The sequence below is a fragment of the Zerene cesonia genome, chromosome 7 (genome assembly GCF_012273895.1).
Source record: "Zerene cesonia ecotype Mississippi chromosome 7, Zerene_cesonia_1.1, whole genome shotgun sequence".
Lineage (NCBI taxonomy): Eukaryota > Metazoa > Arthropoda > Insecta > Lepidoptera > Pieridae > Zerene > Zerene cesonia.
The window spans coordinates 2,094,855-2,110,415 of NC_052108.1; the positions used below are offsets into that span (position 1 = coordinate 2,094,855).

Genomic DNA, 15,561 nt, shown 5'->3' on the forward strand with positions numbered 1-15,561 from the left:
TAGTATTAACAATAATCAATTATAGCAACATGATAACAAAGCATGATAATTAAATAATGAATACATTGTGATCACGCTCAGAAAGATTTCTAAACATTAGTTACACAGTATAAGAAAATTACACAGCATTCAGTAAAACGCCTTTAATCTCGCTGTAAACGTCGAAAAATTTCACGGTTGCCATAACTCAATAATAGTAGATTATATAGTAATGATGAAAGCGACATTAAAACATGCACGTGGCAACCTTTAAATAGTGTCCCGAGCTGCTAACAACATAGTACATGTAGCTCGGGCTCGTTTCTTTCGAATTATGATCTTATTTTTAATTTGACTTCATTAGTATTATATTTAACAGTGATCCAAATATAATAATGTAGGGATGATCCATTGCTACAATATGAATATGTTCATTTCATATTTTCGTGGAATCTACTCAACTAAGTGGAATCATCCAGTAACAAAACCCAACTTGGGAATCGAACCTATAAAATCAGAAGACGCACTAATTATCATTATTTAATATTCTATCTCAAAGAATTACCAAAGCCTAAAAACTATTATAGTTTTTGAAATAGCAAGTCATTCTCATTATCATCAAATGAACAAAATTTATGCAATTTCCATTGTGAGATAGATTATTATAATTCATAATTTCCTTCAAATAAACAGAGTAAATATTGCCGACTCTATTTTTTGTTTCGGCTCATTATATCCTCATTACTGAACATAATTATTCAAACAGCACAAGGTTGATGTTTCTTTATACAGTTTTATACATACGAGTATTTGATTCATTCATTATCTATTATTTTAATACTCTGATATCAAAGATTTCACAGACCTACTGGAGACCTATATATCCGTTACAAGCGCGCGGTTTCATCCACGGATGAACCCGCGGTAAAAGCAAGTATTTACATAGCTTATGAGCTAATCCGGTACATCTTCTATATATATAAAATTTTCGTGTCACAATGTTAGTTAACATACACCTTTGAAGCCGTTGGACCGATTCTCATGAAATTTTGTGTGCATATCTGGTAGGTCTGAGAATCGGCCAACGTCTATTTTTCATACTCATAAACGATAAGAGTAAGACGGAACAGCGTTTGCCGGGTCGGCTAGTAAACTATACTATCGCCAAGTCAGCAAATATCGTTCTGAGGTTTTCGTGAGAATGAGTTATAAACATAGTGGTAAATCCATCCATACCCTCTTAGAAAACTTATGGATTTATAATAAAGATTTTTCTAAGGGCTTCATTATATTTATTACTAGGTATACTTCTAATACCCCAGAAATAATTCTAGTAATATAAAAGGAATCAGAAAAATCATAGTGTTAATACGCTGAATGATAACTTTATAAGTGGATTTAAAACCTAAATCCAATTGATACATCCTCTTTTTGCTTTTTAGTGTTTCACCTAGTGTTACTATTTCATATAAACTCCTACTACATTAAGATTCTCCATCGTTCAACTACTCGTTTACAGTTTCGCCATAAAAACAAATAAAAACATACCATAACACGAAACTGCTCAGAATTGCCGTTTCGCTTGAAGCAATCTTAACAATCGGTTCTTTTGCTGCAAAGGGATGCGAGGCACTTTCAATGAGATCCCTTCTTCGTTTGAAGTGAGCGACGGCTGAAAAATAAAGATTCTTTATGACTTTACAATTTCATATTATGTTATAAAGAAAAGTCGATGTGTGCTTAATCGTTTTATTCTTTCATTTGGTCCATCGTCTGTTTTTATAAACAATAAATTCTAGTTTAACCTTTACATATTTAAAAACATTAATTGGAACTTATATGCGACTACAAATAATTCTATCAAACAAAGAACCTTTCAAATGCTCTTGGTTTAAACTATACGACAGGGAGCGTATGGATATTGACATGAAACAGAAACCATTTCTTTAGCAGCCCGTCTGCAACACGCTGGTATGTATTCGCAGCAGGGTTGGTGCACGCAATCTGGTATGGCGTCACAAGGCACAGACTCCGTGCAAATGACGCGGCCTATGCACTTCGGGATCATCAAGCAAGGGGGCTCGTGTCGACACACCATTCTCGTTTTAGCTTTCACTTGGGTACTAGTATCTTCCTTAGCTGTGAGCGTCATGAATTTCTTTGAGCATATTGGTACTTCTGCACACTTCGGACTGTGCGAGCAATCCCCGTCTTGCTCATCTGTTTCTCCTTCGACGATTAGACATTCAGGCAACTTTTTACACATCGGCACATGAACACAGGAATCTCGGAACTTAGCGTCATGTTTGGGTCTATAGCACCTGCGCACTACTTCGCAGGGTGGATCGTGGTTACAAATGCTTTGTACGATTTTTTCTGTTTGAAATTCTGGGAGACACTCTTGCACGGCGTCTGGAGGCTGATACTGACACGAACTTTCAGTGTATTTTTGGCATTTATTGCCTTCTCGGAAGCTAGATCTCTTGCTTTGACTGAGGCGCCACACATTGGACATTCCGGTTGGTTTTGGAGGAGGTAAGTTAAGGCAGCCATTGATTAAAATGCAAGGGGGATTGTGTATACAAAGAATTTGACCTTTATATTTATCTATTAAATTTTTTGTTATGACATCATGTGGCTCTTGGCAAGACGTGGGCGCTTCGTCCTGGTCTTGAGCTTGTGTATTAGTACATTTACATTCTAATTGAGTTTTCAGTTTCGGCGGTGAGCTTGGCATTTCGCCAGTACTACGAGGTTTTGGGGACATCGGTTTATTTTCGTTACTTAGTTTTGGATTTAAAACCTCACAACTATCAAGGTTACAATGGGGTGGAGGAGGCGGTTCACAACTACATGGTTTTTTGGATTTCGATTTAATCCTATCCGCTACATAATCCCAGAAACTTGAGGATGACGACGGTATTTTCGATTGTTCCACAGAATGTCCTGATAGATTCTTGGCTTGGCAGGAAGAATTTGCATAAATCTGATATGGTTTCATGTGTTTTGAAGGGTACTGTAGATGTTTATTCTGCTTTTTTTCTTGGTAGACATTACAATTAAGGGTTTCATATTCATATTGTATTTTCTTATTTTTCTTCTTTTTATTATTATAGAATACGTCATTCGGATTTCTCTCTGGAATAATATCAGATCCTGATGAGGTCAGGCAGCATTTATTGGTCGATGGGTTTCTGCTAATGGAGTAATGAGACAAAGGTAAGTTTTGTGTATTAGTTTGATGGTAGCGATTAGTTACGTCATGTATGTTTCCCACAACAGCAAAATTAGGCTGAATTGCATAATATTGGCGCATTTTGTTTAATTTCTTTATTCGTCTGCGTTCACAATTCGCACATTTAGAAGAGAGTATTTGTTCTCTTTCTTCTATTTCTTTTGCATAATTCGTTCGCCGGAAAATAGTTGAAAAACGCGGCAGAACTTTATCTCGCAATATTGATTTCGAACCCATTTTTTCAATGTTCTGACGACTGCTTTGATCACCTCTGCTCTTATAATAGTTCTTTTCGGGACATGGCATTTGGTTGTTTGGTTTGCAGTTCTTATCAGCAGACATAGTGTGTTTCGATTGTTTGTGGGCGATCATCTTTTGAAATCTTTTTGTTATATTTCCTTTATCGATTTGACATTTTTGAACTTGTGAATTGTTGCCGATTTCCCTTTGATCAAAATTCCATGCATAATTGTTTAAAAGGCCGTGGTTTCCACGTTTGGCAGTTACGGGTGGTATATTAACTGGACATTCAAAATCTGAGCTATCGGAGTATCTCTCGACATAGCTTGCGGTTGTTTTCTTGAGAAAATTGTCTACATAGTTTCTGTACATCTTTTCGCCTTAATGTGTACGTTTCGAGAATAGGTGTGTCGATCTTGCATGTTTTTTTTAGAAATTTTCGTTACATTTTTACAATTTTTAATTAAGTTGCAATTTCTGTTATTTTGACATTTTTCTCTGTCAGAATATCGTTTTAAAAGAATATCGGTAAAAAAGGAAAAGTATGATTGAATTTATGAAAGGTCTAATCAATCTTTTTAAATTTCATTGTATAATAAGTAGTTCCACGTAGATTTGCATACAAAAAGGGATCGTGACGAAATGTTACATAGTTTTCGTCGGAATTTAACGCTTTATATCAATATTCCATTCAAAACCAATCGATTTTTTGTAGCACCTTTTCAATTATTTTACAAAATCTATTCAAATATTTCCCAACATAGACAGACAATTCTCGGAACTGTTTAATCTGAAAACGGTCCAAAAAAGTCCACGGTTATTTGATGTGATCCCTATAAAAAACTGGAGAGTTACATTTAAATAGACGAGTCAACGGATATCGTTGTAGGGACGTAAAACAATGAACAGGGCCCGGCATTATTATTATAGAAATTAAACGTTGAATTAATATGCAGAGGTGATACGTCATGCTGGAAGCGACGGTAAGGGGTGTGTAGCTAGAGCGAGTGTGTTTGAGACTTTAAGTAATAAATATAGGCATAAATGATTTGAGATAATACCAGATAATACGAATTTTTTCTTACACATTTAGTGTTTTATTTATGACTTCCTAGTACCGAACCATCATAAAATATGAGTTTAAAGTTTAATTCCAGTTTTAAACTACTGCAAGTAAATGAAATGAAATAGTATATTTACTCTCGATTCCCTTTTTGTATTGGTATTTTGTACCTCGCTGCTCAAACAAAAGTCACACACACATATACACACACGTCAAACTAATGTACATTTACACACAAGTACATTTTCTATTCTTATTGATAAAAAGTGAAGTCCCGTGTCCCCTAGTGGGGTAGGGGGCAGATGATGTACATCCGTTTCACTGATCGATTTTCTTTAGGGACAAGTAGGTGATCAGCCTTCTGTGTCCTGCCAGACCGAGACATTTTTTTGTGCGTCCCTACCGGGAATCGAACCCAGGACCCCTCGGTTCTACGCTCACGCGTTAACCACTGTACCAAGGAGGCGGTTATCTTGATAAACTAAAATATTTTACAGGACGTAGATAGTGATTATGAGGAAAATATGTGATTTATGAGGAAAGTGTTAAATTAGTTATGCAATTCCTATGTTTTCAAAATACTTTTTCGTTTAATTTTTACAGATTAAGTGATACTTTAATTTATTCTTACACCATACACGGTTTATCAGTGCCTCTACAGTAACAGTTGAAGATTGCATTAGATCAAGACACCAATATCAACGATCAAGCTCTCCCCATCCATCTACACAACACAAACAGCGCGTCACACTATAAAATAATAGGAAAAGAATAAAAAAGCAAGGCAAGGTGAATACCAGAGCACGCTGTAAGCCAAAAGGGTTCATATTAATGGGGTAACCACCCTAATCATAGGTGATTCTTTTTTATTCTTTAAATTAAACGTGGAATAGCTATTAAGTTTCGGTCAGCTAATGTTTAAATTGTTAGTAGTTTCGTTGTTTTGCTCGTGGCGCAGGCACTATTGGAGTTTTGGGAATAATTCGATCTTCGTATATTTACATTGGAGCACTAGCATACCCGGCCACGTTTTATTGTTGATTAAAAATCATTGGGATAATTAATCGAAATAAAAACTATCCTATATCTTAAGTTGGACCAAATTACACATAAAATGCCAAATTTCATCGTTTGAGTTGGTGTAGATTTCATTGGGAACATACATCATGACACTGGATTTTTATATATTATGTTTATATACAAAGTGTAGGCAGTCATTACGTTAAAAGGATCCTTTGTATTTACAATATAGACAAGAAAGTACATAGATATTCTGTATTGTAGTTAAAAACTATTTAAGCGTATTATTAAATACATGTAACGGACTCGTCACAACTAACTATATTAACCAAAAAGCAAACAGAACTACCACTATAACCGGTTTTATAATCGGTTATTTTCCCAACGCTTGCTCGAAACGATTATTCCTTAAGACCGATTGTACAGAATCTGGATGCTTTTAAACATGTGGCATTCACATATGGCATATGGACCTTGGGTTCATTCATCGCAAGGTCAAGACTCAAGGCGGTGTGAATTGTGAATATTACTTTATATTTTGGATTTAGACGGGTTAGCCAAGATTGAAAACTATTGGGGAGGGAAGGGCGTCCTGATGCAGTATTATCCGCTTCAGCTATGTTTTCAGGCATTGGAATTCGCGTCCTCTCTCGAATCAACTCATCCCAAATCGCCCTCGCAGTATCGTTTACTATTTAATAATCTGTGGTATCGTTGAATAATGTTAACGAACGCGTGTGACGTCATATCGCCAACAGTAAATTTGGCGCGAAAGGACAGCATAAGAGGTTGAAGGGATACAAAGACAGAAGTATGCTTCGAATTGAGTATCTCAGGCCCGTGGAATGTTGGTAAAACATAGTAATGATGGAAATATTGCACGCAAGCGTGATTGGTTATCCAATTTTATGAATGCGAGCGTAGCTGTCAGTCTGTCTGTCTCATATTCATGGCTGAGAACTTCTCGAAATCGATTTGGATGAAATTTGGTACAAAGATAGTTTTAATCACCGTGGAACTATGGGGGTTAACCCCAGAATTAGACAACAACATATATTTTCTTTTGGCGATGTCTTTAGTTATAAACTACTAGCTAAATAAAAAAAAAATTAGGTCTATAATAATTACGAATATCCGTTTTTATGAAAAACAATAAAAACCACTCAGAGGTTATTCATTCACAATAACATAAATTTAAAATGTTATGCAAACTTACTAATTAGTACCTACAAAAAGAGAAATGTTAATATTTGAAATCGTAATAGAAAAATAAAAATATAAATTTCGAACGTCAGCAAAAGCTGTAGTATCTTTGTAATTTTTTTCTGTATCGATATAATTATTTATAATCTATACATATATAAACAAACATAAGTATTGACATATTGGTACAGTGGTTAACGCGTGAGCGTAGAATCGAGGGGTCCTGGGTTCGAATCCCGGTGGCGACACAGAAGGCTCATCACCTACTTGTCCATAAAGAAAATCGATCATTGAAACAGATGAATATCATCTGCCCCATACCCCACTAAGGGACACGGGACTTCAATTTATTATTCACCTATTCATTCTAGTTTTATCCCCATAGAGATTGGAGTGTAGCAAAAATATTCTAATAATTGTGCAAGATGGTTACCAGTGCCCCTGAAAAAGGTGAAAACATCGGCCCCAAACCCCGCCAATTTCTGAGTTCATATTTAAAATAAATATATATGTTTATTATAGAAATAATAAATAAGCTTTTATATTTCCTAGAAACTAACGGCCATCAAAATATGATGACTTTTTCCTTATAAAATTTACATAATAATAATAGTGTTTAATGACGCAATAAATTGATCGATTCTTTTGACGTATTTAAACCTGATGAATGAATTGATTATTATTTATTATTGATTTGTATATCTGATTATAAATAAATTGTATTAAAATTCAAATTATGAAAATTGATATTTATTTTCATGTATCATTCATCATCATCATCATCATCAGGCCATATATTATGATCCCACTGCTGGGACAAAGCCTCCTATGAGGGTTCAGGCCATAATCCAGTAATCATAATGTATCATTAGCGCAGATTTATTAAGAAAGAAAAATGTACCAAACTTTGACCTATCAAATCATTAACATATACGTTTCGTATTTAATATTTTATTAGTTAAAGTAATTAAATAAATTTAATTAAACTTAATTCCCCACCGCAACTTTCCTTAAGTAGTTTCAAATTGGCTTAAATTTTTATCCCCTAATTCACCTTCTTTTAGTGTCAATTTTGGGTTCTGTATCGCATAAACACACTGATGGCCCTATCCTACTAATATTGTAAATGCAAAGTTTGTGTGGATGTGTGTATGTTTGTTACTCTTTCACGCAAAAACTACTGAACCGATTGCAATGAAATTTGGTACGTAGAGTGCTGGGTAACTGGAATAACATATAGGCAACTTTTTATTCCGATATTCCTATGGGATACGGACTTAAGCGGGTCAAACCGCGGGGCGCAGCTAGTACTGTATAATATCAATTTAGATATTACGTAATATAGCATTCACAAATGACGAAGAGGCTGGTTCCAGCGCCGAAGGCCACTGATGCACTTCATTCTGTGAAGCATAACTTATACATGAGTTCATACTTGATTGATTTGCGATTTATCGAACAGGCGAGAGACCAACATATATATTAATAATGTTTTTGCTATGTATATAGGGTATATGTTCTATAGATGGCTGGAATCTGATTGGTTTTGGTTCAACTATAGTTGCTTATTGGGTGTTCAATAAAACGTATTTTAATACATATTTATCTAGTTTTAATATTACTATTGCTTATCATTGTTATTACAAACTTCTATATATAATGACTCACATCAATTGTGTGGACATTTGCTATAATATAGCTTTTTATCTTGTTTTCATGAAACTACTTTATATATCTTATCTTATACCTTTAAACGAGCAATTCTTGTATATATATATATATATATATATATAATTGGGATCTCGGAATCGGCTCCAACGATTTTCATGAAATTTAGTATATAGGGGTTTTCGGGAGCGATAAATCGATCTAGCTAGGAATTTTTTTTAGAAAATGTCATATTCGTGTTTTATTCGTGTTTTTTTTCCTGACATCTATTGGTGAATAATAATACTATTTTGCTTCGAAGATAGCTGGACAACTGAAATAACACATAGGCACTTTTTATACCGATATTCCTACGGGATACGGTTACGCAGCACGCTTACGCGGTTTCAACCGCGGGTCACAGCTAGTATGCCTTTAAACGAGCAATTCTTGTATATATATATATATATATATATATATAATTGGAATCTCGGAATCGGCTCCAACGATTTTCATGAAATTTAGTATATAGGGGGTTTCGGCGGCGATAAATCGATCTAGCTAGGATTTTGTTTTAGAAAATGTCATATTCGTGTTTTATTCGTGTTTTTTTTTCCCGATATCTATTGGTGAATAATAATACTATGTTGCTTCGTAGATAGCTGGACAACTGAAATAACACATAGGCACTTTTTATACCGATATTCCTACGGGATACGGACTTACGCGGTTTCAACCGCGGGTCACAGCTAGTTGTAAATCTTATTATAGCAAACGAATCTGATAACACTCCGTAAGCTAAGAAGCCCTTTTTGATGGAAAATCTTGCAGAGATTCCCACGACTGCGGGGAAGGAGCCGTGGGTTATGACGGATTCCTACCGACTAAGCCCCACTAAATTCCGCCGAGCCGTTTCGTGCAGGGGCCACGGGAGCTGGTTGGTAAAGTATGATGCTCTGCAGAGTCGACTTCGTGTCTTAGACAGTCAGAAGTTAATAAATTGAAGCAATTGGGAAGGAAGTACATTAATTAGTTGTAAATTGTAATAAATAGTTTATATAATAATAAAAATCCACTTCGATTTAATTCGTTCATAATAATTTGATACAAAACTTACTAATTAGTATCCACGAAAACAGAAATTTTAATATTTGAACGAATCAATAAAATAAACGTGTTTCTCCGTTTCATTATTGTTAATTTATTCGAAACGAAATTAAATTGGGTCTATATAACAATAATGATGTGATTAGTATATTATAGCTGAATTATGAAATCAATAGTATATACAGAATAAATAATCCTACTTCCTACTAATATTATAAATGCGAAAGTTTGTAAGGATGTGTGTGTGTTTGTTGCTCTTTCACGCAAAAACTACTGAGCCGATTGCAATAAAATTTGTACGAACGAATCCAGACAGAAAAGCTTATATGTATACTAATATTATTAAGTTGAAGAGTTTGCTTGTTACTTTGTTTGAGCGCACTAATCTCAGAAACTGATAGTCCGATTTGAAAAATTCTTTCAGTGTTAGATAGCCCATTTATTGAGGAAGGAAACAGGCTATATATGTACCACGGGCGAAGCCGGGGCGGACCGCTAGTCTCTAACAAGACTGACAAACGGACAGACAGAAAAGGTGTTACAGTCAGGTGTCACTATCAAGGACAAAACTATCGTGGTCTTGATATATTCTAATTTGTCATCCACCTGTCGAAATTGGTGTCGTTAAAATAATAGATCGAAATTACGTTGATAACTTTCGGATCGACTGACGCTGTCAACCAATTAACGTGGAGCTCTCTGCTGCTGGAATCAAGTCAAGTTATTATTGTGGACGTGCTTTGCTATGTGCTTTAATGTAAAACCTAAATAAACGACTTTTAACCAACTAAATACCGTTTTTTTTCCTATTTCATAGTGAGTAACACAGGGTATATTATCACTACATAGTATACAAAGTCGCTTTCCGTCGTCTGTGTGTGTGTGATCTTTAAAATAAAACAACAGTTTTTTTTTTTTTTTTGCAATAGATAGTTATTGAAAAGGAACGTTTATATGTGTAATAACATAGAAAAAGGGGGCAAATAAGTTTTAATCCGAATTTCGAAGAAGACGCGAGCATACGCTAGTTTTACATAATCAGAAACATATAATATTGGTATAATTAATTAGAATCTATCCTTACTATTCCTGATTATAAATGTGATAGTTTCAAATGTTTTTTTTTCTCTTTTTCTTCCTATTTGTTTCTCTTTCCTTCAAACACATTTCTGTGTTTGAATTAAAAGTCTAGAGACTGATATAGACTACTTTTACAGCGACAAATCATCACATACACGGGCGAACCGCGGTCGAAACCTAGTTTATAAAAAAACCTGTATTAATTTCAAAAGGTTCAAAAGTATCCAACAAAACCAATAGCCTTTCCCTATTTAGGATACTTTATTTATTAACGTAACCGCCACGCTGGTAATTACAATAGCATAAATAAAAAAAAAACCCAATTCCAAATTCAAACGTCGGAACGTCAATCGCGGATTTAATTTGATTGGACGAGCTCCCCGGGGATGTGACGAGGATTGTCGAAACGGGGGAAATCAGGAAAATAAAACTTTTATTGCATCACACGTGCTCCATGACTAATTTAAAATGAGCTACCTCCGCCCGCGCGCTTATTACAAATATTGGTAAAATCGCGGTAACTGGTGCACAATACAGGGATCTGTAAATACTGGACTATGCGTGTTTCGCATTCCGTGCCCACTGAACGTGGAGCTACCGCTTGCCGTGCGTTTCATTCAAGTACGCATGATTATAAGGAATGCGTAATACACGCGCGGGTCTTGCTATATTGGACGGCGTGATATGGGATGTGTGGGGTAACCAATCATGAGCCAATGTCGCGATTGATTTGCGAAGGGCGATTTCGCAATACACCTTTATACGGGGGCGAATTTTTTTGGCTTGTGGGTGGGACCCGTCAATAGATAACGGATACATATGAAATTAAGTTTGAGAAAATGATAAATGTATGTAAATTTTATAGTAAACGGATTATCGGTATTGATGTTACAACATGTCCCCTACCGGTGCCTAATCGTTAAATTTATTCACACATTTACATATATACAATCTACGCACACAAAAACTCCTTGAGATCAGTGATTGAATATAGAAAATCTAAGCGTAGTACACATTATCGTTGAATAAATTTGAATTCAGAATCAGGTTTGGAAGTAATCAATTGTGTAAAGCCGTGTCCACACTGAGGCAACGAAACGCGAAACTTTTCCCACGTTTCAAACAGTGTATGCAAATACGCATCTCGTTGGGAATCTCAATGTGAACTCGGAAGCTAAGATATTCAAATTTGGAACATTGTGTTCGAGCTATTGTGTTCCAATTTTAAATTCTCAATCCAGCCAGTAGTTCTTAGGCGCTAAATGTCAAATTGTAAATATAATTTATTGCGTTTTGTTTTGATCGTTCTCACGAGATAGCTAACCGATTAAACTTTAAAAGGTGATCATTATTTTTATACGCACATGGGGCTTATAGGATACAGGTTACAAGTACAAATTAGAACAACGTGGTATAATAATTGTGTAATTAAAAGATCGCAAAAGTTTATATTATATTTAGAACTGTAAAATGCCTGACGTGAGCCGCGTTTTACAGCGAAATAAAAAATACTTTTACAGTAATGCATTGAAATTAGTGGAAGTAAAAACATTAAACTAACCATAATACTCGTAATTAAGCGGTATTAAGTCCACAGATAATATCTAGACGTCACATAAAACCTCTTTTATCTGTTTAAGCAATAATTTAATTATTCCAACACACCTATAAATCTTTATAGGAATAAAAAGTTATGCCCACGTATTCGGGTTTCATACAAAACGACTTTTTGATATTTACGACGGCTTACGATTATCGTATTGTAAAATTTATAGATCTCATAACAGAGGTCAAGAGAATTACGTATGGAAATTGTGAATAAAAAATGTGAGTTAATTTATACTTTCACATTGTATACATAGATGTTTAATTATCGCACCAGTAAATTTTAATTTTATTAATAATTAATTACCCCCCGTGGTTACGTGGTTTTGTTGTGTTTTGTAACCGTATTTTTATTGAGTTTTTGACTTTTAATTTTGATGTTGAAGTGAAATAAATTCAAGCGGTCGTTAAAATATAAAGTTAATAATTTGTGTTGTTTATTAAATTTTCGATCCAATTAGACAGTTTTAACGCATGTTAAAAGTGCTTTCTGTATATTAGGAAATTTACAGAATAATCATAGTACATACATACGATAGAAATTATATCTATACAAATATTTTGATATTTTATTGGGTTTCTTTCGTCTATACTAAAATTGATGTACACATGAGGACGACAGGACTTTAAAATTTTTTTTTTTTTATATTTCTAAGTAATTGCTTACTTTCTTCATAACAACTCATGACCATTAAAGTTTGAATAAATGCTACTTAAATTAACATGTACGTAAAAATATTTTTAGAAACATTTCATAGGAAATAAAAAATATTTTCATATTATAATTCCATAAACAATTATGCTGAAGATTAACAGAAACAGATAAACTGTCACAAAAATATAAAAAGGGACGTCTATTAAGCACATATCTGTAGAGTAGAACAAAAAATACAATTTTTTCTTTCCTATAAAATGATTTCTATGATTTTGTTATTCCAACATGCATATTAAATTAAGTAGCACTTATTCAAACATAAGCAGATGCGTTTCTTTCTAATTATTCAATATAATACTTTACGATAGGTATGCAAATTATCAAAAAAACATTGCAAAAATGGCAAAAAAACAAGCAGATGCTAAATTTTTAACGGTACAATTTTTTGTGACCTATAATGACAATTAAAATATAAAAATGGAACTACCCTCGCCGTTTTTTCTTAGTAGTCTAGATACTTAGGAAAAAAATCTAATATGCAAATGAGTGAAACCGGGCACGAAATATTGTATTAAAACTATACAGGGGCTGTTTTTTGTCGGTAACGTACGTTTAAAATATCGTATTGAAAGAAACGGGTGCATTCGTTCCGATATAATCGTTCTGAAGCTCACATTTTTTTCATTATTATCAACCTATTAGAGTACAATGATTGCTTATATGACCTACTATTTTCGCTAATTATTTATTTAATCAGAAAAAACAATGCTATGGTAATTGTTAAATATTTATAAGTAATCATATCTTAAGTAGGTTGCATGTTCTTTCCACTTTAAAACTCTTTTTACTTCTTACTGACAAAGATCCCTACACCATAAGGCATATGGCGGTTGCGGAGTACAGGGCAAGGCACATGGGTTGTCCTAGGTCCCTCCCTGAGGTTTTCGGCAGCCCACACAAGCTGCTTATCTTTATGGAGGAGCTGGAATGGTTCTAGCTTTGACCACCACCCCCTCCTTTTCTTTTCACGCAAAATATGCGCTAGTCGTCGAGTTGCGGAAAACGTAACCGTTTATTATTATTATTATTACCATAAGACATAAGGAGTCATGCCCACTTTTTATCATGTTCCCAGATGTTAACCATTGGTAAAAAAATACACTTTATTGACATAAAACTCACGGCAGTTCTAATACTTTACACACACACAAACATATATATAGATGAGCAGTTATTTCAAATTTAGTTGATTACATTTAAATTCATCAAGTAAATGCAATCAAGAGGATAATGATATGTCTAATGGCCATAATACACGAAAGCGTAAACCAATGCAACAAATCCCAGATTTATATTACGGACATTTCAAAGTAATGCGTAATTACGTGAATTATAAGGAAAAACACAAGTATAACTGACTCATGGATTCCTACATACTAGTCAGACCATTGCAACGCTCCAATTGTCACGATTTTCTTATAAGAATTCTCGATTAATTGCAGATTATTCCACTTTTTGCAAGTGTGCGTAGGCGTACGTGTATATTCAATTATTTTGTACGCCTTTAACGTAGAAAGTGTTGTTTCTAATATTTCACCATATTTTCAGATTTTTTCCGTCATTCTATTTGATGTGGTATGATGAAATAGTTGTTGATTAGTTCTATTATGTCCAGATCTTATTTGAAATGATTGTGAAATATTATTCCAAGCAGTTGACACTTCCGTACTAATGAAGATGATAAATTTAGATACATCTCCATTCTCCATTTAAAAACGGTAGGTATGTAGTTTTACTAGCTTTGCCCGCTGCTTCACAGGCGTCAAAATTCAAAGTATAACCTCTTTCTCTTTCCCTTTTTGCATGTTACTTTACATAAAAATCTTTCTAATAAATCACTTTTATCTATTAAAAAACATCATAATCTGTTGCGTAATTATCTAAGCATACAGACAGACACACAGGCGGTAGAAAGCGACTTTGCTTTATGCCATGTAGTGATTCTGCAATATCTAAGTCCCAATAGGTCTCTCCATAGCAACTGAGTGTCGAAAAATTGCCCTAACCACCGTAGGAGGGCTGGAGCATTCACAGCCCGACTGGAGGCTCATGAATGCACGCAACTCATTAAGCGACAAATTATTCCAACAGAGGCCTGCACTTTAAATTATTTTCGTCAACCACACATACTCAATGCCCGCATGATTTAGCGCCTTTGTTTTATATTTAAAGGAGTAAGAACAAAGCATTAATTGTTGTCGGCGCCCCGCGAACTAAACTCCCATTCTTTTATGTTAATTATTTTACGAATTTTACTATTCACAAATATGCGGGCGACGTGCACGTGTGGGATTTCGTTGTTTTTGACCGACATTTTTGCAGCTTTGATTGGATGGTTAATAAGTTTAAAATTCATTATGCATTCACACAATAATAGACAGTGAGACAATGCGAATGGCTCTTGATTCTTGTACGAAATTGTTCGACACAAGAGTGTTGTGGCGGGGCTATAATTATTATATTATTTCATGCTTTAATTATTTTAATAATGATGTAAACGGTTGTTTTAATTTTTAATTATCAACACTGAAAACTGAATTTAATAAACGCTCGGACGTATTTCATTATTTGTTACTATTTCTTCAAATGAATATACATATACTTAGTCTGGCCATAAATACTGTTACACTTAATTATAAAAAAATATTACATTTGAATTTCGAATCT

At 34.3% G+C, this 15,561-nt stretch overlaps 1 protein-coding gene across 1 annotated transcript; it reads right to left on the bottom strand.

Moving 5' to 3' along the window:
* Positions 1–1,870: 1,870 nt before the first annotated feature.
* On the bottom strand, positions 1,871–2,980 carry LOC119828192. The gene has a single exon (XM_038350293.1). The coding sequence runs from the start codon at positions 2,978–2,980 to the stop codon at positions 1,871–1,873; it is 1,110 nt and encodes a 369-aa protein (XP_038206221.1).
* Positions 2,981–15,561: the final 12,581 nt, after the last annotated feature.